This window comes from Urocitellus parryii, chromosome X (assembly GCF_045843805.1).
Source record: "Urocitellus parryii isolate mUroPar1 chromosome X, mUroPar1.hap1, whole genome shotgun sequence".
Taxonomy (NCBI): domain Eukaryota; kingdom Metazoa; phylum Chordata; class Mammalia; order Rodentia; family Sciuridae; genus Urocitellus; species Urocitellus parryii.
In genome coordinates this window covers 38,219,125-38,243,615 of record NC_135547.1, presented here as the reverse complement: position 1 = coordinate 38,243,615, position 24,491 = coordinate 38,219,125, and the positions used below count along the sequence as shown (strand labels likewise).

The window sequence follows — 24,491 nt, the reverse complement described above, 5'->3', positions numbered from 1 at the left end:
TGGCTGGCCCAGACTCTTGTTTGCCTTATTATGCAAGATCAGCTTTGTTTTTTTAAAGAGGTCATGTGTGTTTCTGTGACTTCTATCATCTTAAGTAATATGTTATCAGAAATACATATCATCTAGAAAATGGTGGCTTTCTATGCCTGTGAGACACATTTTCTTTTTCAGAAATCTGTCTTCTAGGTATTTCTTTTTATATGCTCAGTTCCTTTCCAATAACTTTCTAATTTCATTTTAGCAAGGTAGATTTTGTATATCCCAAATATGCCTTATATTTGGGAATTATTTTTGAACCCAGAAAAGTCAATCTGGTAGCAAATTCTTCTCAGTGGCCACATTAAATCCATCAGCCTCTCAGATAAAAATTAATGCCATTTTTGAAGTGAGGATTAAACTGACTTTTTGGAGAAAGAATGAATTTAAAAGAACTAAAACTCAAAATGCAAAAGAGAATGTAGACATATTAGCATTGGTTTCATATTCTTGTTAAATATTTACTAATACCATTAATTAGTATGTATGCATGCACTTCATTCTTGATATCATAGATATACCTACATTGGAAAACGTGAGGCTTATCAAATTGTTGGTAGTGATAAAACATTTATTAGTGGATACTTTCACTAATGCACTGACTGAAAAAAATAAAAGAAGTGGTCTTAATTTGTTAAGATAATGCAAGGCATGGCAAAGCAAAAGAAAAGAGATCTTGTGTCCAAATCAAGATCAAGCCAATCATTGTTAGTTGACAGCCACCTGTGCAGAAGGAGAAGATATTAATTAATTCTAACCTATTTGAGTAATTACAGACTGTGTATTTGAGTGAATTTAAAGCATAGCTAATTTTTAAAAATTCTCCACATAACATGATGTAACTTAGCTCTGACTACTGAAAACAAACACGTTGTAACCATTAAAGGGCTAAAGTGAAGACTGTGAAATGTAAGAATATTTCCTCATTTCAACAGTTAATGAATAGACCCTGGCTTTTATTATTCTTGTACCTAAATAGGTTCGCTTCTAGTAAATGTCAGAATAAAGTAATGTGGTTGGTTGTATTTGGAGAAATTCTTATGTTCCAAATTAGTGCAGGGTACTACTTGATGAATTTACAGAGATTTCATACTAATGGGATTTGATTTTCCTTGTATTCAAACTAGGGATTCTCTTGGAAGGTTTTCTTAGTACTTGAATTGTGCTGGCAAATGTTGAAGTATAACGAAAGGACTTGACTTAGAGTTGGAAAACACCTGAAGACAAACATTTCCTTGCTAGGTCCATGCTTTTCCAGTTCACATCATCCTCCCAGTAGGATGAAACCTGAATGTACTCAAACCTACACTCTAAATAGTAAATAATAATGAAGTTAAGCCTGGGATTGTGGCTCAGTGGTGGAGCACTTGCCTAGCATGTGTGAGGCACTGGGTTCGATCCTCAGCACCACATAAAAAATAAATTAAAAACATAAAGGTACTAAAAATAATGAAGTTAAGAATAAATAAATTCCTAAAACCCAGATTGAATCTTACAAGTCTCTGTCAACTCCCTGTTCCTTGTTTTAGGACATAAAATGTAACATGAAATAAGGTTATAACATCTGTTCAGGATATGCCCTCTCCTCTGGATCTCCTTTTTGTTCATGGTGACATTCCGTCTACTTTCATCTTTTACTTGCTTAGGAAAAGATGGGGCATTTTTTGCCCTACCAGTACATCCCAATTCTAGTGAAAGTACCAGACCTATGGGATGGTTTCTGAGTTTATTCCTATAAATACAGCAGACACATTTTGTAAATCAGGTACACACAGGTAAGAAACAGGTATCAAAACCATTGTAATGTAAAAGCAGCCAACGAATCATGGTTGTGGGCCGTTAAAAATCAACAGCCAAACCTTTGTCAGTTCCATACTCTCAGGAGTTTGTGCTTCTTAACCATTATGATCATCAAGATGGAATCTTCAAAGAAAGATTTAACGTGGTTCATTAAGAGACTGGACAGCAGAAATGTGTTTGTGTATACATAATGAATTGTCATTAATTGTTACTGTCACTTTCCTCACTTAGATATTATATTGTTGGTCTTCCGGGGAGGCAAATCTCTTGGTCCTGAAGAGAAATCCCTCAAGTTGATTCATGTAAAACCTAAGAAAACATGAGACTAAGGCTGTTGTTTCTAATATGTTAGAACCTCCATATTTACTATATTTGGTTCGGAATTCTCTTTCCTTAATTCCTGTTTCCTCCTGCTTTTCTTTAGGAGCTGTGAAATCAGTTACAACTGAAAATGTCTGACGGTCTGGATAATGAAGAAAAACCCCCAGCTCCCCCATTGAGGATGAATAGTAACAACCGGGATTCTTCAGCACTCAACCACAGCTCCAAACCACTTCCCATGGCCCCTGAAGAGAAGAATAAGAAAGCCAGGCTTCGCTCTATCTTCCCAGGAGGAGGGGATAAAAGTAAAGTATCAGTGGTCGGGCATTGAAAGGGGGCTAGTTTATTGTTTCATTGTCACTTTTTTTCTCATGTAGTCATTTCTTAAGCCATTGGCTGTTCAGGGCCTGCCTGCCATTTACATCTACATCTTCCAAGGTTGCTTTTTTGTCAGAGGATCATGTTTGATGGACTTACTGTGGGTTGACAGAAAAAATATATGTATGCTATGTTTGCTTTTCAGAGCAAATTGAATTCATAGAGTTAAGTCATGGGGAATCATAGCAATGGTATTGTCTTGAATATATAAACAGTGACTTTCTGATAACTTAGACTAGAATTTAAAATAATACCTTCGTAACTGTAAGTTGTCCTTTTTGAAAATTTGAATATAGGTGATTTTACTTCTGTATATGTTTTTGGGAACTGAACATATTCAACTGAGTGTATGGGAGTCACTCCAAGTCACCACAGTGTTGTCTCTCTGTGTTACAAGGTGGGAAGAAACCGAGTCATTCGTTTCTTCTTTTGGTCTTCTACCAGTGGTCTCCTACACAATCAGCCTCATGTGCACTGAGTATCACAATATATTATCATTTATCCATGTGGTGTTCATAATGCCATTTTGATGCTTAAATGTCATATGCTAAACATTTGTGACATTTGGGGATATAAAATTCCTAGTAAACAACTTTCAGATTGTATTAATAATCTTAAAGCTGATACATGGTTTCCATAGATGTGATTACTGAGGCATATATGAGTAAAGCCAGTACAAGGCCACTGGCATCACAGAAAGTGGCCAAAAGGGTAAGAAAGGTGATGTCTGTAGAAGAGAAAAAGGCACATTCTTGACCTGCTTCTTCAATGTAAACAAGTAGCTATGTAGGTTGATTATATGGTGTTAGTGAGTCAACAATGGATATTATAAGGACAATTGAAACTCTTATCATATGCCTACAAGGTACTTTATATCTTATGCCTGAAATATGGAAAAGAGGCAAATTACATTAAACCTCTGAATTGAAGATAAGCAAATGAATAACAGAACACTTTTCATGCAAGGGATCTGTGACCATACAAGAGGAGTTTTAAAAAAATATATTTACAGACACCGAAGTGGATCTGGGAAAAAAAAATTGCTTGCAACAAGGGATGGTATGAGGATTAAAGGTGTGCCATGACCTAGAGACCAAGTCTTGTGTGACAGTGGTGCCAAAGAAAGGATGTTCTATGTTGTATCTGCTGCAACTGTAGAAATCGATTGAGGGAAGGGAATTACATGCCTGCACAAATCCTTTGGTGCTATTGAAATTGGCATGCTTTTGGAGCCCTTGAATAGTCCTGCTTGCCATTTTGAAGAGCAAGAGCCAACTGAGGCTGATATGAGGTTAGCAAAAACAGAGGCTGACATTTTGGTTTTGGGCCAGTACTTCAGGTGATATCATGGTGAAACCATTGCTGCTGTACAGATTTCAGGGGGAGCAATTGAGCTAAGTTTCCAGTGTGCTGGCATGCAAACAGAAGAGTTTGGATGACTCTTACTCCCCTCAAGGAATAATTTGAACAGTGAATTTTTTTTTTAGAAATTCAAGACTACCTAAAAGAAAAAAAATCATGAATTAAATTCCTGTTCATTCTTCATACTCCATGTGCCCCACTTGCATTTGCCAATGCTAATCTTAAAGTACACCTTGTCTTTGTATGTAGCCATATCTCATATCCTCAAGCCATTAGATCAATGTTTGATATAGCTTTCAAGTAGTCATGTTAAACTAATATATAATTTTATTGTTCAGAAAATATTATTTTTTAAAAGAATATTCTATTTCTTTAAAAAGCATTAAATAGTTCAAAAGAGCCTGCCTTTAACAGAAAATGGGAGAAGATTTGGCCAAAGGCAGTGAACTATTTTCAATGATCCATCCAAAGACAGAATCAAGGGATCAAGAAGAATCTGTGGACAAGGATACACATGTGGCACAGGATATATCACCAAATAAGTTGAATTTAACCTGTTCATACTAATTTAAATGATGTGGTACTCCTTTAGTATGATCCTCAGGAAGTCAACAGTACCCTAGAGGTGATTATTATAAATGACAATGAAGACAATTAGGTGGTTGTCAGATTAGAAACAGAGGCAGTTATAAACAACAGATGCAATTTCTTTAGAACCGTATTAAATACTCTTATGGAAAGAACTGAAAATTGGTACCTTTACATGTCATAGCTTACCAGTCTAAAGCTTGAGTGATTTAGCAGAATTCTAAAAATAGGTGCTATGATGCCTTCAAAAACAATCACATTAGACAGGATCCACCTTCAACAGAACTTAAATAATCAAGTGCCATTTAATACCATTGCTGAACAGCTGATAAGCTACCTCAGACAAAGATGAATGATTTAAGTGAACATTTAAAAAAAGGTTCTAAGAGTGTTTATATTATAAAGACCATACTGGGAAGAAAGCAATGCCAGAAAAGCCTAAGTCATCAGGTTATTGCCATTTAAATACCTTTAATAGAGAGCTGATAAGTTGCCTTCAGACAAGGCTTGAATGATTTATAATTGAAGTCTGTTCAGAAGTGCTAAGGTGTCTTCAAAAAAGTCTTAAGAAGACAGACATCTTCAGAAGGGCCAAAGTCATTAAGTAGTGCCACTTAAATTCACTTGATGAATAGAGTTAAAGCTGAAAGCAATATATGTTACAACTTCAGGATTAGATTTTAGTGACTCTTGAGAACACAGACATCCATGATTTGAACTAACAGTTCAAATGTCCACTGTTCATTGCCTCTCTGTCACCCTCATTTTCCACCACCATAATAAATGATAGATACATCCTCATCACCTCTGGGAATCATATCAGGATCTAAATGGAAACTGAAGAACCTATCATTTTTACTAATTGAAACTATGTAAACTCTCAATTTTTATGTAATAAATTGTTATTGTTTTATTTTATTGCACATAGAACATTTATAAGGGCTTTCAAAAGTTCACTTGTGACTTCCTTCCTTCTAATTTTTTTTCCTCCTAAAACTAGGATTCTTCCAGCTCAACTCTGCTATCTTGGGTTTGTCTAGATACCTGACTCTTATGGGTGGGGAAGAATTACTATTTTTGTTCAGTCTTAAGCTCACAGAAAGAGCATTGGACCTGGGTTCTGGAGAGCCAGGTTTGCATCCAGCTTTGCCTGAAATGATTGTGTCTTTGAGCTGGTCATTTCGCTTCTATGAGCCTCAGTTTTATCACCGATGAAATGAGGATAATACTATCTGGCCTATTTCACAAGATATTTGTGATAATCGAATGTAATTGTGTATACCAGATGCTACTAAAAGTAAAATTAAACAGTGCTACATAGCTGGGCATGATGATGCAAACCTGTAATCCAAGCTACTCAGGAAATTGAGGCAGGGGATTGTGAGTTGAAAGCTAGCTTGGGAAACTCAGCAAGACTCTGTCTCAAAACAAAAATTTTACAAAGTGCTAGATAATTGTGAAGTGTCAACTTAGTATTTCAGACCTTCCAGACAAACACCAAAAAGCCCTATTTTCAAATTATTGTTTCTTTCTAAATAACTTTCTTCATAAATAGAATTTATATGTCAATTAGAATTTAAAAAGAAAATAAAAATTTCTCATAATTTCACAAGCCAAAGGTAACTGCATTGGTACTTTTCCACATACTTTTTTTTTCTCATCAAATAAAAATTGTTCATCAATGTCAAAGACTTGGAAAATAAAAACAAACATATAGAAAATAATAAAATATCACCTACAATTGTAAATCCTAGAATCAATGTTAACATTTTGGTGGATTTCTTATATATGTTATATATGCACATATATAGTTTCCTACATTCTTAAATTCATAATGTGTACAATTTTGTATTCTTTTCATTTAACATTTATATCATGAATATTTTCCTACCTTTTAAAAGTCTTTATAAATATAGTTGTGATGGTGTAAATTAGTTCTTCATATAGTAGCATCACAATCTATTTAACCATTTCTTTTTTTAAAATATATTTTTATAACTTTATTTTTATGTGGTGCTGAGGATCCAACCCAGTGCCTTACCCATGCTAGGCAAGGCTCTACCACTGAGCTACAGACCCACCCACAATTTCTTTCTTTCTTTTTTTAATATTTGAGTCCTTTCCTAATTTTTGTCATTATAAATAATGTTGCAATGACTATTTTGTTTCTTAAATGAAAATATTTGGATTGATGAGAGCAGAAGATTTATAAGCCCCCTTTTAAATGTTTTCATTTACACAGAGCATTGAGCATGATTGTTTTTTAAGAAGACTGTTAATAGTTCTATTGCATTGTCCAAAATGAATTTTGATGGGTAAAAGAAAAATAAGAAGCAATAGATCTGATTGCAAGATCGAGAGTCTTTTTTTTTTTTTTTTTTTTGAGTGCATTCCAGGAGCTGAATCTTGGTGTTAGAGCAATTTAGGAGGGAAAATTTGGCACCATTTTTTGCTACTTCACTATAGAAAGGTTTCAAGATTTAGACCAGGAAAAGAATATCCTGGACAAGCAATTTTACTTTATTTTATGGAGCCTGTGAAGTGTGTGACTAATCAGGTTTCTCCTTTGTTGACTACTGGAAAGTTTAGAGCCAAATGTGTGGTCCATGCATAGCATTTGTAAAAGGACTCCATGGTATGTATGCACTTTGTATTAACTGTCTTCCAGGCTCCATTCTATTTTCCTGTGTTTTTGATTTTGTTTTGTTTTGCTTTTCTTTTACTTTCTTGTCTACATTGAATTTATACTATCATGTTGTATTTGGTGTATTCTTGTAAACCACCTGACATCTATTTTGGAACAAGGTGAGGAATACATACATGAATGAATAAATATATTCAATACATTAGTAAATAAATCAATAAGGAATAGGCAATGAGGCAAATGAATGCAACCAGGACTTTCAAAATGACATAGTGTCTCTACAAATGATCGATATTAAGGATTTGCAGCTTGGAAGAACATATTGGAAAGAATCAGGTGAGGCTGCATTTAGTGGTGACATGTTCTATGTGACATTTGTGTCTTTTGAAGTGTGCTTATGTGTCTTGTGTCTTGTGTTGCTTTGAGCATTAGGTATGTTTTGAAGGGCTGTGTCTGTAAGAGTATAATTCATGTGCATTTAGTTTGTGGGGAATCCAGAGAGAATTGGGAACTTGGTGAGCTGGGGAATGATGGATTGTTCCCTCTTCCTGAGCCTGCTAGGGGATAGTTTTGTATGAATCAAATCAAGACATATAGGGAATGATCAATTATTTACTATCTGGTAACTGGGTGTCAAGCAGTGTGTCAGGTACTATACATGCATTCAGTGTTAATCCCTATAGCTACTCTGTATTATCCCCTTTTTATCAATGAGGCAATCTAATCTCAAAGCATTTAAATAGATAGCCTAGGACCAGATAGCAAGGGAAAGAAGCCAGAAATCTCCTAAGTCTTTGTGACTCTAAACCCTGTTTATTTTCCACCCTCCTATATTATATCGCCTTGCAATGTGACAAAGGGATTATGTGGTAAACTATGTTCTTAGCATCTGAGGCCAGTAGTGGCTTTCATTTTTCCTTAAAAAGACTCCAGTGTACTTTGAAATGTGTCTGAATTTCAGAAAAGAGGATTTTTTAAATAACCACTCAGCAGGAAAGAAAGAAAAAAATTCATATTTGTTTTAAAAGAATTGATGGTGAGACAATATTATTCAGAATAGAGATATGCTAACATTTGATTTGGAGTTTTGTGTGTTAGATTATCATCATAGAGTGTATGCTTCATAAGCTTACATGTTGATTGCTTTAGAAAGTTGAAGCTCTAAATGGGTGTGATCACAAAATGGGCAAAAGTTCTTAAAGTGGTATATAGTTTTGTAAATGTATCCAGTATATATTGCTGCTCTAATACCAAAGTATGTCATCTTCTATATACCCCACACAGCAGGAAGCACTGCTGTATAACAATTATATTAAAGAAAACTCACAAAAATCCTTTATGGTTTTGTTAATCAAATGTCTTGATCAATGCACATTACTTATTTTCATCTAAATAATGCACAATAAAATATACTTAGTGTAATAACAGTATGCAATCTTTCTTTGGTGATGCCAAAGACCCTTCAGGATCTTGAGGTAGCCTAAGGTGATTTCATGTCACCAAAAAGTGTGGGAGTCTAAATTAATTGCGGGTTCTGTTATCAGAAAGCCATATGTCAGAGATTGTTGCATTTTAAATCATGCTTGCATTCCTCTTCTCCAATTGTAACCCATATTGCTGAGAAGAGTGCTTTTCAGAGACCCTTTCCCTGTCCTTTGGGAAGCCTGGAGGGCATAACTTCTTGCTTTTCCTCCAGGAGAAGAGCCTCCTATCTGCTTGTTCACTCCTAGAAGTCCACTGTTGAAGTAGGAAGAAGGTGGGATAAGGATACCCTCTTCCTATCTACTAGGGCCTGAATTTCTACTTCATGGCCATTAAACAGGGAAACTTGGCATGAATATGGTATCCCACTTAAAACATAACACAGCTAAATTGAAGAGAAATATAGAATGTGGGATTGGAGAGTATATACACTAAGGTAACGAGGAAATACTATTTGTGAAGCAGACTGAGAGGTGGAGAAAATACAGGGGATGGATAGGAAGACAGAAAAGCTCTATATCACATATTCAAATGAAGTGTTGCAAAGAAAAAAGCAATGATAATAGCTATGACAATAGCCTAAAAGATATGAAGTTGCTTTCCTCCTTAGAACAACTGAGGCCTTTTTTTCCTCTCAAACTTGTACTATGTAAAACTATACACATGATCAGAAGTATCATGCTAGGACATTGCTTCATCTTTGCATTTTATTTTCAAACATTTTCCATTGAAATTATTGCATGGGTGAATTGAGCAGAAGTGAGAGGGGAGTCAGTATGTGTTGCCTAGACAGAGATGAATAGGTGGCAAACTTCTTAATTATCTCCCAGAATGATTATACTTGCTTAATGTTTTTTAAGATGATACTCCTGAAGGTGATGGCTACCTGTATGTATTTGTGGGGGCAACTAAAGGGCTCACATGGGGCTATCATTTCCTTTCCCCCATTCCATCATCCTCATGATACATCCAACTCATGAATTAGCTTTATAACTGCTCTTGAACAATTAGGTACCACTTTGAGTTTTTATTTGTATATACTATTTTCCATAGTCACTGAAGACCTGGCAGGAAGAAATAGACTTAATATTCCTCCTGAGGGAATAGAACTAGACAAAAAGAAATTCCAGATGGACTAATTAGATGCTATGGATTACAGTAAATTTTTCTAGATTCTGCTTTGGGCCTCTTAGGGATTTATGTGAATAATGGACCTTCCATTATCAGCCTTCCCTACTCTAAGCTTCTAGGATTTGCCAATATGATAAATGATATTATGATACAAAATAGTGAATATTTAAAACAACTAAATTCAATCCTCTGTCTTGATAGTTCTATTCCCAAGGACATCATTCATAGAATGGAAGTGCTAGGTTTAAAAAGTTTCACATTAGTTTCCCAGCAAAGAGTCATCTTGTTACTTAGTGCATTGCTAATGAGAAGATGTATTTTGGAAGGCCATTATGGGGGTATTATGATGTTTAAAGTACTTTCATATCAGTTACTTCTTCAAACCTCCTCTGCTAGCCCATTTTATAGCAGAAATGTTAAATGACTTCTACAAATTTGCCAACTACTTAATAACAAAATAAGGCAGACCTAGAGTTTATATCCTCCAACTAGTCCAGTGGTAGAACATTATACCACTTACCATAAAATGAGAGAAACTTGTTTTTGAAATAGGTTTAACCAACAGAATATTGAAAATGGAGTTTTTAATAGAAGCAGGGGAAAACTAGGTGGATGGGCAATTATGACAGTAGTCATTCCTTTGTCTTTTAAGTAATTTCTCCTGAGGGCCTAATTTGCTAGCAGGAGGTTACCAATCTTTGTTTTTAAAAAAAAAGTGAAATTCATTATTCTTCTATTCCTGTGTTATTTAGTGGGGGAGAGTTTTTAAATGATTTTCTATTACAAAAAAAATAATGTTTGATGCTTATAAAATTGAAATACTAAATAACTATTTTAAAATAGATAATTTTCCATTGTAGTTACCACATAATACTTTCAGATACTTCAATGGGAGAAATAAATTTGAAGGCCCATTCAATGATAGTCTACCCCCAAAATGTGAAAACCAGAGAATTAAATCTTTCCCCTGTGTAAGGGAAAATATACATCTCATAAATCCAGGAGGTAAGAAATTCTTGTGGGTCCTTGCTCATACCACACCCCAAAAGAAGGTATTTGTTTATAGAACAGATGTATCAGGGATTAGAACCTTGACAAAAATCAGCCCCTCTGACACTATTGCTCTCACAAGGAGAACCAACCTCTTTGACACTGCCTTGCAGGACTTCTGTTGTACTATTCAGGGATACTTATTTTTACCCAAGTAGAAGGAAGTCTTCAGAATGCTTCCTTCTAGAGGGTTATGGCACAGTGTGCCCTATGACCCACAAATCAAAGGATGGAACAGAATAACATTTTCAAAAAGTAAAAAAGACGACAAACTCAGTATTTAATTCACCTTTCTGATAATTAAGCAGACACTAAAGTGTTTTCATTCTTGTAGCCCACAGAGACAACATTTTGTAAATGACTTTTGTGGGACACTGACTAGCAGTCTTTTAGTGACAGAGAAATCAGTGAACCACTAAAAGTATCTATCACTGAGCTAAAGATTCACCAAGTCACTAAGTAGCAATCTATTTGGAAAAAGGAAGGTTGGCACACAAAGAATATGGATGGTCTTTTAAAAATACTTTTATGTCATTCCAAGATGACTAATCCAGAACAAAATTTAGGAATATTGAGAAGAAAAACAGACCTTTAATATGATGGATCTCTGACCCAGCCATCCCACTGCCTATGCCAGAACTTGCTTGGCTTCTTCTGTACAAGTTGTTTGGTTCCAGAACTATATAACACTGGATCAGTAGACTGTAGCTAAGCAGACAAAAGACTGGAGGAAGGAATAGAGCTTCTGGTTTCAAGCTAGAGGTAGTGGGATAAGGGTACCTCTCAGGAAAGATTCAGACCCATCAACTGCAATATAAGTCTTCTAACAAAATGTTTTATTAGACCTCCTTTATCTCTAGGGATTCCTTGAAAGACTATGGTAGAGATATAGGGGCAACCAGGCAACAAATCAATCTGAACTGCATGCTTACTTTGAGCACAGATCTAATTTATTATCTCAGGTTAGAAATCAGATATAACAGAACCTTGAGTATGCTTTTAACTGCTGTATCATTCACCCAGAAAATATTTGTGTCTGCTTTATACTTGCCTCATTCTATGCTAAATATTGTGAAGGATACCTCATATGAGAAAAGGTTCCTTATCTTCAAGTAATTTTCAATCTAGTTGTAGAAATAACAGACAGGAAATGCTCCATTAGTAATCTTAAAGGCAACAGATACACTGGTAGGTTGTCTTCCCATTCTACACCCTTCATATCTTCTCCTCAGCCTGAGAGAAACAGTAACCATCATGAAGCCTGCCCCCACCATGGTCCATGTACCTTAGCAGCACATAACTACCTAGCTTATTTCTGGAAAACCCCTTTTCAGTTGGCATCCATCTGCTCAAAACCTTTCCAAACACAGTTTTTTATTACTATCTCCAAATTCATCTTCCTCTCCTTTTAATTTCCCATATGGTTGCTATCTATTTACCTTTGTCTTCTCACTTCTACATTCATATGCTATATATAGTTCAACTTCTAAGATTTTGTTCTGTTTTCTTACTTCAGATAGTTTACCCTCATGTATCTAACAAGTTTTTGACTCATCTCTTAAATCTTGTGTCTTCTAGTAAGTCCTGACTGTCCATTACAGATTACGGTGATTGTTTCCCTTTTGACATGCATTTATATTAAAGCATTTAGACTCTATTCTTCACAACATAGCACCTAATTTTATTTTGTATTATAGTATTGGTTGTTATTTTGTTTCTTAAGCTTATTTCCCCAATTACTTTCCATTACATGAGTTCCTAATGAATCATCTAGTGTACTCTGTCATTACATTGATGCATAATTTAACCTCTAGTTGATAATGGACTCACGAGAAATAAGCTGAGGTAGTAGCAAGAGGTTGCTGTTCCTTAAGTCTGGGGTTGCAAAATGGTTGCCTTGGAGAACTAGCCAGTTTGTGCATTTTCTCCCCTTTGGAAAAATTCTTTCCACACTTAAACAATATGCTTTATGTAATACTTTGCTTTTAGCTTTCTTTATTAATGTGGCTTTAAATGTTGCCCTTGCCATGTAGAGCACAACATTTTGTATGGTTTCTGTTGCTTTTTTTTTAATTAAATATTGTTTTGTACTTTTAGACTGAATTTATATAGGAAAGCTTTCTATATGTCTGTCTTCTGTCATTCCTTTCCTTTTCCTGCAAGCTCCGTTTTAAAGGAGTTAGAAAGTGTTCTAAAAAGTAATACTGGACATGCAGAAATGAGATCTAATGAGAAGGCCCAGCAAAACTTCCAGGAATTTTAGGGGAAGATGACAAAGGGAACCACGACAACAGAGAAAACTCAGGTGACAGTTTTCTACAATGCTATCAGGAGGCAAACATAGCACCATCCATGGATGTCTTCTGGGGAGAATTCATTGCTTTGCTGTACCTTGACCCCTGCCCTGTCTATTGCCAGTATATGCATGTGGCATCTCACAAGAGATGTGTCTGAATGGATATATAGTCAGTGTGGACACTGGAGAAAATATCAACAATGCCACCAACAAAATGCAATTACAAAAATAACTCTTAAACATATTCTCTTTTTGCCTGGCACTCTTGGCAGATCCAGGTCATTTTTTCCTCATCCATGAACACATCATAGCAAATAAGCATCAACTGTCTCCATATATTGGTTCTCATTTCATATAAAGGTCATTTATTTGTTCATTCATTCGTTTGTTCAGTTATTCATTAAACATTGAGTCTGGTACTGTGCTGATGTATAGAGATGAATAAGTCCCAGTCCTTCCTTAAGTAACTGAGAGTCTAGTAGGGGACACAGACATGCGAGTCAATAGAGTTTAGTGTGGTAAGTACAAAACAGAAGTGAGCACCAAAGAGGGGGCATCTATTCAGGATTGAAGGGAGGGAGGAGATGTTAGAAGGCTTCCTGGAGAAGGTGACCACTGAACTGAGGTGAATCTTTAAAAAGAGAATAGAGCTGGCTGTGTAAGGCATAATGCAGTAGCAGGTTGAGTTTCTATGGCTACAACTACAAAAAAATTCAGAATAGCCAGTGCAAAGAGTCAGTGTGGGAGTAAGTGGGAGATGAAGCTATGGGAGTAGTGTGGGACTAGATCATGGAGGATTCATATTTGCTATACTAAGAGCTTTGAATTTGCTTCTAAAGACAATGAAGGGAATGTTTTAAGCAGGAGGAATGATATCTGATAAGTGTTTCAAAATATCACTCTAGCCAGAGGAGGAGGAATGGATTTGTGGTGAAGTCAGGCATGTCAGCCTGTTGGAGACATGCAAGTGGGAAATGACGGTGGCATAAGGGCCAGTATCATTAAGAATAGGCGAAGAAATCCAGAGGGAATATGTTGAAAGGAGACTTAATACAAGCAGATTTGGGAGAGAAGAAGCTAGAGAAGTGTGAAGTAGGAAACAAAGGGGGGATTGTAGTTTCACATTGTTTCAGGTGGGACAATAGAATAGAGATGTTCAATAGCCTTTTAAGTACAGGGGGTTTGGGATATGGCAGAGAGATCAGAGCTGGAAGTACATATGGGGAGTCAGTACTGTAGATGGTGATTGAAACCATGCATGTAGAAGAGATGAACCAAGGAGAGGTGTTTGATGGCAAGACATGAGTGCCTGGGACAGATCCTAGAGCATGCTGTTTAAAGAACCAACAGAAAGAAGCTCCTACACAAGAGACTGAGAAGGAAAACCCAGAAAAATAGAAATTGACTCTAGGAATTAGTTGTGCAAAAGAAAGTGCAGAGGAATTTGTTTCAAGAAGTGTGTGGTCGGGGCTGTGTAGATGAGTGGAAGAGCACTTGCCTAGTGTGTGTGAGGCTCTGAGTTCGATTCTCAGCACTATATATAAACGAATGAAATAAAGGTCCATTGACAACTAAAAAAAATTTTAAAAAAGAAGTATGTGGTTAACTATGTCAGTTTTGACTGAGGTGACAATGGTTTTAAGGACAGAAAAGTAGCTCCTGGTCAAGGAGGAGGTTAAATGGTAATTTCAGGGAGTCATTACAATGATTTGGAGAGTGAGAGCTTAATAACTCTAAAATACTTTTTCAAAAAGTTAAACCTAAAGAAGAAAAGGCCAAATGTCCATAAAACTTAGAGAATGATGTGAGGAAGCAGAAGGGTTTTAATTTTTAAGGACAAGAGAAATCTTAGCTTTTTAAGCCCAAAACACCAGTAGAGAGAAAGGGAGTGAGAGATGAAAGAAACAAGAAGAAATGGATGTAATTGGTGGAATGAGATCCCTGGAGAAGTGAGAGGACTGGGATCTAGAGCACCAGTGGAGAGAGACACCTTAGGTGGAAGAAGTCACCTGTTTCTAGTGGTATGGGAAGAGATATGCATATATAGGCATCAGTAGCACCTTCTTATCTCCTCCCATCTATAGGGACATCCCATATATAGAGTACTGATTCTTATATATGCATAGGAAGGTTAAAGGAATTGAGATCAGAAGAGTTCCAACTGAAAATTACCATTTTTCTTTGAAGTAGAATGTACATCATATGCTAAAAGTAAAGAAGGACAGGATAGAGCAGAAATTTGAGTGAAATTCTGGAATATTTGCTGAGAGAATTGGGAAAGAAAGTTAGTAAGGGGCAAGGGAAATATTGCTAAAAATCATTAGTGACCCAAATGAGATCTGTGATCTTCATGATAACACCAATCTACATGGCCACAAGATATTTTATTCCTCAGCAACTCACAATGAACCTTAGTATAGAAATGGAGAAATTTCATTGTTGGATTCTGTCAGAGTAGGGTTTAGCAGGACAAGTTCAACAATGGGTGAGAATTTCTAGGGTAGGGTGATGGCTTCAGACCAATTTACATGATTGACCAATACAGTCTAGGCCAGGAAAGAGCTGAGCTCAAAGAAGAGTAATATAGGAGTAAGGGCTTAAAAGGATTAGAAGTTTGGCAGGATGGGAGATGAGGCTTAGACCATAAGAAAACAGTGTGGAATATTTCAGAGAATTGTTTATTGTGAATAACAAAAAGGCCCAGAATAGCCATGGTTCTGTATTTTGTTTTCACATCATCAATAGAGTTTAGAAAGTCATCTTTCTAGGTCTTAGCTCCAGAAATCCTGATAGAGTAGGTTACAGGTAAGCTGTAGACATTGGTATTTTATGGAACTCTACAGATTATCCTAATGGCCTTGGTTGAGAACCAGTGGCTTAAAGTATGGCCATGGGAGTAAATTGCAGAAGTGGAAGGGAGGTAAAGTTCACTAGAGTCGAGGGAGGTCAAGGAGCCCTGAGGAAAGAGTGTTAAGGGGGTGCCCATTTAGTGTCCATTCATATCTTATGTTTCACACAGTGATGGTAGTGTAGAGTATTGGAGGGAAAACTTGGAGCTAAAGTTCTCAGTGGATACAGGGACATGGCCAAGAAAACAAAGTTTCAATAACCTCAAAAGGAGAGGATTTTGTAGTCAAGTGCAGAAGTAATGATTTCAAATAAAGAATTTGGGGTAAACTGGGAGAAAGTCTACCCTCCCTGTTCCCCTAGGCCAACAGGCTTGGGATGAGGAAGAATGAGCATACTCTACCAGGTTATCTGAGGAAGTTGTTATCCTCATTAGATAGTGAGATTTACAGTATTTCTCAACACCAGCTATGCAATTGAAATACCTGAGGAACCTTAAAAAATAAAGATGACTGGGCCTATCCCAGATTGACAGGAGTGGGGTTATGGCCTCTCCCTAAAAATAATTTCTCACATGATAGTTAAGAAACGAAGAGAACATTTACTAAAGAGGTTGAAGATGTAGGGGAATTTGTTCTTAATGGGACAAGCTCTAGCCACTAGAGGGCAGGCAGAATATTAGAGTGGATATAGAGGAGATGATAGATGACTTTTCTTTCTTTACAAGGTAATGTAATAGAGAAAGCTGTCAGAATAAGAGATTCTGGAGAGATTAGAGTTACAACCAGAACTCATGCACAACCAGAGGATCCCAAGGCCAAATCTCATTTGCAATTTGTGGTTCAGCCAGCAATCCGTGGCTTTGTTCTGGGTTCCAATAGGATATTAGAGGTACACTTAGAAAGTGATACCCATTTGGGCTTCCATTCTTTGTGAATACTAACCTAGAGCTAATCAGGCTGGGTTTTAGCTTAAGACTCAGGGTAGGCTGAATTTTAATATAAATGCCCAGTACTCAGAATTCTCTGAGGGAGATAAAGACAATTTAGTGTTCCTAAAAAATAAAATAAAGCAAAAATCCATTCTCATCTAGACACCAGTCATTGAAATTTACTGAAGGATAAGGTCCAAATATGTTTAATTTAAAATATTCATAATAAGTAGTATAACTATTAAGAACTTAGATTCTGGAGACATAGTGGGGACATAGGTTTAAACATTGGCTCTGATATTTGCCAGCTGTATAACCTGGGTATATGGCTTAACCTCTCTTAAGTCTTACTTTTCTTATCCATAAATCAATAGTAATACAACCATAATACACGTATTCATAATATTGTTGTGGAGATCAATTGAGATAACCATAGATGTACTTTGCTCATGGTGAATGTTTCATAAAGGATAGTTCTTAAGTGAACAGACCCAAGGCAGGTGATGGAAAATGTGAGAATGATACTTGTTTTCCTGCAAATTTTAGCTAAAGAGATAGGCATGTTATGTGACAAGTCAAAATATACATTGGGTGGTTCTATGGGAACAGAAAAGAACAGTCATTTAACTTTGTCTGCAAAGGGAACACACTAAGGGAGTGGAAACCTTCAAGAACAAGGACTTCCCAGGGTTGTCAGTCAGTGGTAAAGCACTTGCCTAACATGTCCAAGGCTCTGGGTTCCATCCCTAGAACTAGAAAAATAAAAGGACGAAGGGAATCATCCACACAAATCTGGGAGAAGTATGTAAGAAACATGGCTTTCCAGGTCTGAGTCTAGCATGTATCAAAGCTTGGAGGCAAGAGAAAACCTGGTCATTTAAGGAACATTGGATAAGTATGGATAGTGGGTTCCAAATCAGAGGCTGGAGAGATAAGTTAGGAATAGATTTTACAGGCCCTTGGATATCATTCTAAAGAGCATGAACTTTTAACATATTGATAGGGCAATGGTGGTGCATTTAAGGATCTTAAAAGGTGAGAATGTGATATCTGTTCAAAGAGTAATGAATTGGAGGGGAGAAAATTGGAGGCAGTGAAAGGAATAGTAATGCCTTGCTTTGGACTAAGTGGTTAGTGGAGAAGAAAGAATGAAGTTTAGGAGATAGAATGAAAAGAAACTTGGTGACTAATTAATGTAGAAATAAAGTAGGAGTAAAAAATGACTCACAAATTTTTGGTTTTGGCTGCTGGACCACTGCTGAATTATCCAGTGGATGGAGTAAAATTTATGCGATCCAGGAAATCAGGGGTGCCCAAAATATGAAAACTTTATGATTTTGGATATATAGCTTTTTTAATATTATTTTTTATTTGTAGGTGGACACATACCTTAATTTTATTTATTTTTTATGTGGTGTTGGTGATCGAACCCAGAGCCTCAAACATGCTAGGCAAGTGCTATTCCACCAAGCTACAATCCCAGCCCTGTATATATAGCTTTTAAAAGGACTTATTATCCATTATAGTAACATCAAAATATTTTGAACTTCCTTAACTTTTTATACTTTAATAAATAATATTAATTATTTTTTATTAAACTTACATGTTGGAGAAGGGAATCACAATCTCTTCCTTGCTTAGAGTCCCTAAAAGAGGACCGGTCTGTCTTTACTCCTCTGATTTGGATGATTGGTGGTTCCTTTCATGGAGATAGGGAACAATAGAGAAACCAGTTTGGCTTCCTGCCTCTGTTGTGCTTGGCCCTGAAGCAAGGAATGGAATGATTGGTCTGGTAAGAGCCTGGCAATCAGATGACCTTCTAGGGAAACACCATAAAGCCAATTCTGGGTATAACTCAGCCCAAGGGGAGTGAGTCAAATGCACGCCAATACTAGTAGAGAAGTTAGGAGAGTTTATTTGCTGGAAATAGAGAACATGAATGCAAGTTGATATAAGGATTAAGATCAAAGTATAAGCTCTTAAACTGGAGTCCAGGAGAATTATGAACCTCTGAAGGTATATGCAAATATGTATACCACATTTTTGGATAAATTCCACAACTTTCTTCAGATATTTCATAGTAGATTGACTCCAAAAATGTTACGAAGAGCTAGTTACTATGAAATGAACAAAGCTTCTTCATCAGAATTCCTCACTTGCTTGGGACTTTCAAAACCCTAGCAATTTTATATTTATTTTTATTGTTATTTCTTAAAATGAGCCTGCCTCTCAAAAGTGTTTCATCCCATAATATCTGAATCCACCCCCTGTCAACCACAGATTAAGGAATTCCCTAGCTTGAGTTAGTATCTGGATTCAATCCTGGAGGAATGAGTATAGAGAAAGGATTACAGAAGGACAAAGCCAGCATGAGGAAAGGCAGAAGAGACAGAAATAATGACAAAGAAAAATGATCACTGAGGGAGGAGGAAAGTAAGACCACATTGTCAAGGAAGTGGAAAGAGAGGTTAGCCTTGGAAGACAACAATCATGATTGTTTGATCTGGCTTTCTGAACAAATGAACAATGGTTGAACAAGTATAAATGGTAACTGTAGTATACAAACATGCAGAGGCATTAGGAATAAAAACGGAAGCTTTTACATCCACTGTTATTATGATATTCATCAATAAAGTAGACTTAGTATAAAAACAGAATCTATTCTAAGTTTAGGTTAGATGGAATATATACTTTAAAAAAAATGAGTCCTATATCTATTTCATGCCAGGCAAGGGTTCTGAATGGCTCTTGTCCCTCTGCCTCCAAAATTTTTTCTTTTTTTCCCCCTGATTCCACATAGTCCTCCTGACTACTTGAATTTTCATATTACTGACCCATATCTCTGTTGTCTGGCTGAACATAGAGAGCAGTGAAAGAGAATGGAAAGAGAAAAGAAGCCATAAGCCTGATATTGATATGAAAGGTTTTCAATTTAAAATTTATCACATGTAACCTACAAAACCAGTAAGTAACCTGAAGTAATTTGTATATGGTTAATTGCATATTTCCTGTAACTTGGGCGAAGGGATCATCTAGTTTCAACTAGGTAAACCAGGTTCACGTTGACTTGCCCAGTATTAGGAAGGTGAGTATTATTTTTTTTTCAGTGTGAAATGCACTCTTGTGAGAGATATATGCTCAAATCTGCTGATATGTCTTTTACTGATGCTTCTAGAGACCATTTTAAAATGTTTCCATGGTACTTTCCTTCTGGGAATCATTTCCAGATATATTACTTTCCTTATAGTTCCTAACTTAATTTCTTCAGTAATTTTATCTTTAAAGGCATTTGACTTATTAAATACCAATACAATTTATTCATAATTATGTCACCATGAAAAATCTGCTACTTGAGAAAGGCAATGATTTCAAATGGCTAACATGACAGAATATAATGGGGATATAAAAATTGTTATGGATTAGAAAAACTAAACCAAAGACCTAATTTGAGGTTTCAAAAGCTAATAAAATTTATTCAGTAACAAGTAACATTTTTTAATTGTTACTGGGATTGTGTTGTGTGGGAAATGATTAAAATGGTTTTAAAGATAGAAAAAGATTTATAACATCATTACTTGTAATAATATCTTTGTTCCAAGAAGATTACAATACACTTCATAATGTAAATATGTAAATTGAGAAACTTCCAGCCACTTGGTATTTAGCTAATGTTAACATGGAAAGAATCCATATTAGTTCTATAGATAGCTGAAGTACTTTTCTATTCTTTCTAATACTAAGCCTTAGCTTGACTTGAATGTAATGAGTTTCTTATCACTTGACCTGATAAAACCAGTTAAACACAATACACTCACACCTGTCAGTTTACTTCATTAGATTGGTAAATTAAATAAATCAACTCTAATGGAGGTTTTGTTTGAATTGTATTTTATAAATTTTTAAATGATTTCAACATAACATTTTCATCTAAATCTCAGCCACTTCTACAAATAATTGGAATTTCTGGAATTAAGTATTATTAAAATTGTAGTGGAATCAATTGTCTTTCAACTTTAGAATTGTTTTGATGAACCTAGTTGTACACTTTGGAAGCCAAAACTATACCCCAAATAAATGCATGTTAACATTTTGCCTTTAGCCAATAAGAAGAAAGAGAAAGAGCGCCCAGAGATCTCTCTTCCTTCAGACTTTGAGCATACGATTCATGTGGGGTTTGATGCAGTCACCGGGGAATTCACTGTAAGTAAGCTCCTTATTTTGTTTTGTAAGCCATGAAAAAAAAATTCCTTTATAAAACTAGTGTCAATCAAGATTTGCCATGTCCCCAAATGTCAGACTCAATGTTTTTGATGATTCCAAGAAAAATGGACTTTTCATACACAATTATAGATGCAATAGAAGTTGGCAACAATATTGACAAAATTATTTAGTCCCATCTTAACAGAAATGTCTTATCCCTGTATAGTCTTCAAGTTGGTTGAAAATATTAATTTACCATAGCACAGAAAATGTAGTCTTGGTAAGGAGACCCTGCCTGAACCTGTTCTTTATTATGTGAAGTGAATCAGAGAATCATCTACTCAATTTGGCCAGTGATGACAGTTGATCTGAATAATTCAGGCTTTACATTAGGACCTGAATTACACAGATGAGCTAACTGCACTAACCAAAAAGCTCTATAAAATTAACTTAATCTTCTATTTGATTTCAAGTACATGGATTATTTTTAACATTTTGTTTTGTTTCTTGTGTTTTTTTTTTCCTACTGGGGATTGAAACCAATGGTGCTTTACCACTAACTACATCTATAGACCGCTTTTTTATATTATCATTATTATTTTGAGACAGGGTCTTGTCAAGTTTATGAGAGTCTCAATAAGTTGCTAAGGTTAGCCTTGAATTTGTGATAATCCTGCCTCAACCTCCTGAGTTGCTAGGATTATAGGCATGTACTATCATGCCCAAAATTAGATTATTAATAGGTATATTTTGTAGACATTCAAAACAACAAACTCCATGTTTCAAGGAGAAATACTGATACATCATGTACGTTTTAGTAGTTATATGTTTACTTCACACACACACACACACACACACACTTACTATGTATAGCAAATACCAATCAGAATTCTGTGGATACAACATAGCTATATATCAATCCATTCTTTGGATATGTAGTGCTCATAGAGCACAAGATCTCAGATGTATGCCATTTTATATTTTCTTTTTAAGAAAAAGATTTGGCACCTCTTTTAGAAAGGTGAGGGAAAAGATATTGCTAAAAATATATCCCTAGGAAGATCAACTACTTTTTTTTTCTCTGCTAGTAAGGAACTCAATCAAATGTGCTTTCTGAAACAATGAGTAATTTTGAATACATTTTGGGGGAAAATCTTTAATAGAACCATTACCATCAAATCTTGGCTTGTTAAACCAGAAAGAAATGTCAATATTAAACAGTAAAATTTCATTTCTCATACCATGATGGCTAGTGAATAGACTATATCATATGATTAAGCAATAAGAAAAAGAAGGAGCAAGTCAATTTGATTTGGAGAAGCAAATAATGTTATTGAATTGACAACCACATTATCTTATTTGTTCAATTCTGGAAGTAAGCTATAAGAATGAAATGCAAACAGTAAACATCTTGGCCTCATAAAGTGGTGTGGACTAATTATTCCTGTGTTCTCAGTAGTATGCAGAAGAGAGTGTTAGGAAATAATGCCACTGTAAAATTGAGATAGGTAGGATTTAATGAATTTCATCATCAAAGTCAGAGACATTGGGCTGGGGTTGTGGCTCAGTGGTAGAGCACTTACATAGCATGTGTGAGGCACTGGGATCGACTCTCAGCACCACATAAAAATAAATTAATAAAATAAAGGTCCATCAATAATTAAAAAAAAGTCAGAGACATTACTCAAATGGTCTTGAGTTTGAGCCCAACCTTTATTATATTGTTAGAATATTCTCTTAGAGTGAGATGTGGTGGCACATACATACCTGCAATTCCAGCAACTCAGGAACCTGAGGCAGGAGGATGATAAGATCAAGGCCAACCTTGGCAATTTAGTGAGACCTTCTCTGAAAATAAGATGTAAAAAGGACTGGGGATGTAGCTCAGTGGTAAAGTGCCCTTGGGTAGAAAAATATACATATTCTGTTAGGTACTTTTAGAAATATAACTTCACTATCAACACTACTATCACATTATCCCCATCACATAAAAGTAATTTTTATAATCTGGACAATTTTACATTTTAAAGAGATTACAATTATTTTTCTGACATTTGAAACAGGAAAACCTCTTAAAATTTATAGAAATTTTATCTAACAACTCTTACCTATTTTCTTTTTATATCTTTATCTTTTCAATTTTGACCATTTTCCCCTCTGCGTTTCTGTTCGAATTTCTCTTAGTTTTATTGTTGTCATCCCATATTTTTCTTTTTTTTCTGATGTGAAAATTTTCTTTTCTAGCTCTTCCATGTGATATTTTGCTTCCTTCCAATGTTTTATTGTTTCTACTTTTTTCCAACTTACTTTCCATCTTGTGATGCAATCTCTCCATCTTTATCTTTTTGTTGTTATTTTTATTGTTACTAAGTTCTGAATGGAAATGAAGGAAGTGAATCACCGCCATCTTGCTGACTGTATCTCTAGCTATTTTCGTTTTGTTGTTAATTAGAATACAGTGAACCAATCAGAGGGATGAGGTGGGATATGTGGGATATATGGGCAGTCTTTTCAATCTTGAAAAATAGTTTGATACAACCAAATCCATTAAAACAATCCCCCACCAATTTTTAAATAAAACAACTATTTTCATGGAGCCAAATGACATAAATCTATTAACTATATAGACAGACAGAAAGTAAATTTAGAAATATGAAGCATTTTATTGTCATCTTGATGATATTTTATAATGATTTACCCACTTGTAATTTTTAAAAATATCAAATTCTGCCTATTTTTTACCATCTTAACATGATTTACATTTTCTATACTATTTATTTGTTTAACTTTTAAAATGCCAAATGATAATACACTTTAAAAAGTAATTTAATTGGTAGGATTTAGTAGGTCTTAATTGCCACAGTACCACTAAGTCATTGTGTTTTGGAAGGATCATATCACTAAATTTGATTATTGTTGTTGTTGAGGTTGAATGTTTAGCAATTTCTTGAATTGTTTAATCCAGTTGTCTTACAAAGGGCCTGGTATTTTGAATATTTGGACACTGGTTTGGTGTGTTGCTTTGGTGATTACACTGTGGCTAATTGGTCTATATAACCTTATATATCTGGTCATATACTTGGATGCTGTAGCTAAAATTAGGTTGGGAGGTGAGATTTTTTTGGTATTAAATTATTACAAGTCCTTACCCTTTATATTACCATTTTTGTCCCAAATACTTCAGAACTCCCCTTTCCAGACCTCTAGACCTGTGACGGTCGCTTCAAGTCAATCAGAGGGAAAAATGGTATGAGTGATATAAATTATCTTTTCTTATGATAAGATAATGCTTGGCCTGTTATATCATGCTACCATTCTCCTGGGCTACACTGGACAATCCCCAGCTTGATGTACATCTACTTGTTATCGTATATATGATCAGGAATTGATATGTGCTCCTGCTTCTGATGCTCTTAGGTCTTCAT

General features: G+C 35.5%; 1 protein-coding gene across 4 annotated transcripts in view; it reads left to right on the top strand.

Annotated features, from left to right (window-relative positions):
• Nucleotides 1-2,287: 2,287 nt before the first annotated feature.
• Nucleotides 2,288-24,491, top strand: part of Pak3 (p21 (RAC1) activated kinase 3) — an 84,197-nt gene continuing 61,993 nt past the window's right edge. For 2 of the 4 annotated variants that reach the window (XM_026396782.1, XM_026396781.1), the window contains exons 1-3: nucleotides 2,288-2,462; nucleotides 20,966-21,066; nucleotides 24,251-24,313. In XM_026396782.1, the coding sequence (XP_026252567.1) occupies nucleotides 2,288-2,462; nucleotides 20,966-21,066; nucleotides 24,251-24,313 (339 nt within the window). The remainder of the gene's footprint in view (nucleotides 2,463-20,965; nucleotides 21,067-24,250; nucleotides 24,314-24,491) is intronic. The other 2 variants (XM_077793853.1, XM_026396783.1) reach the window with 1 other exon arrangement.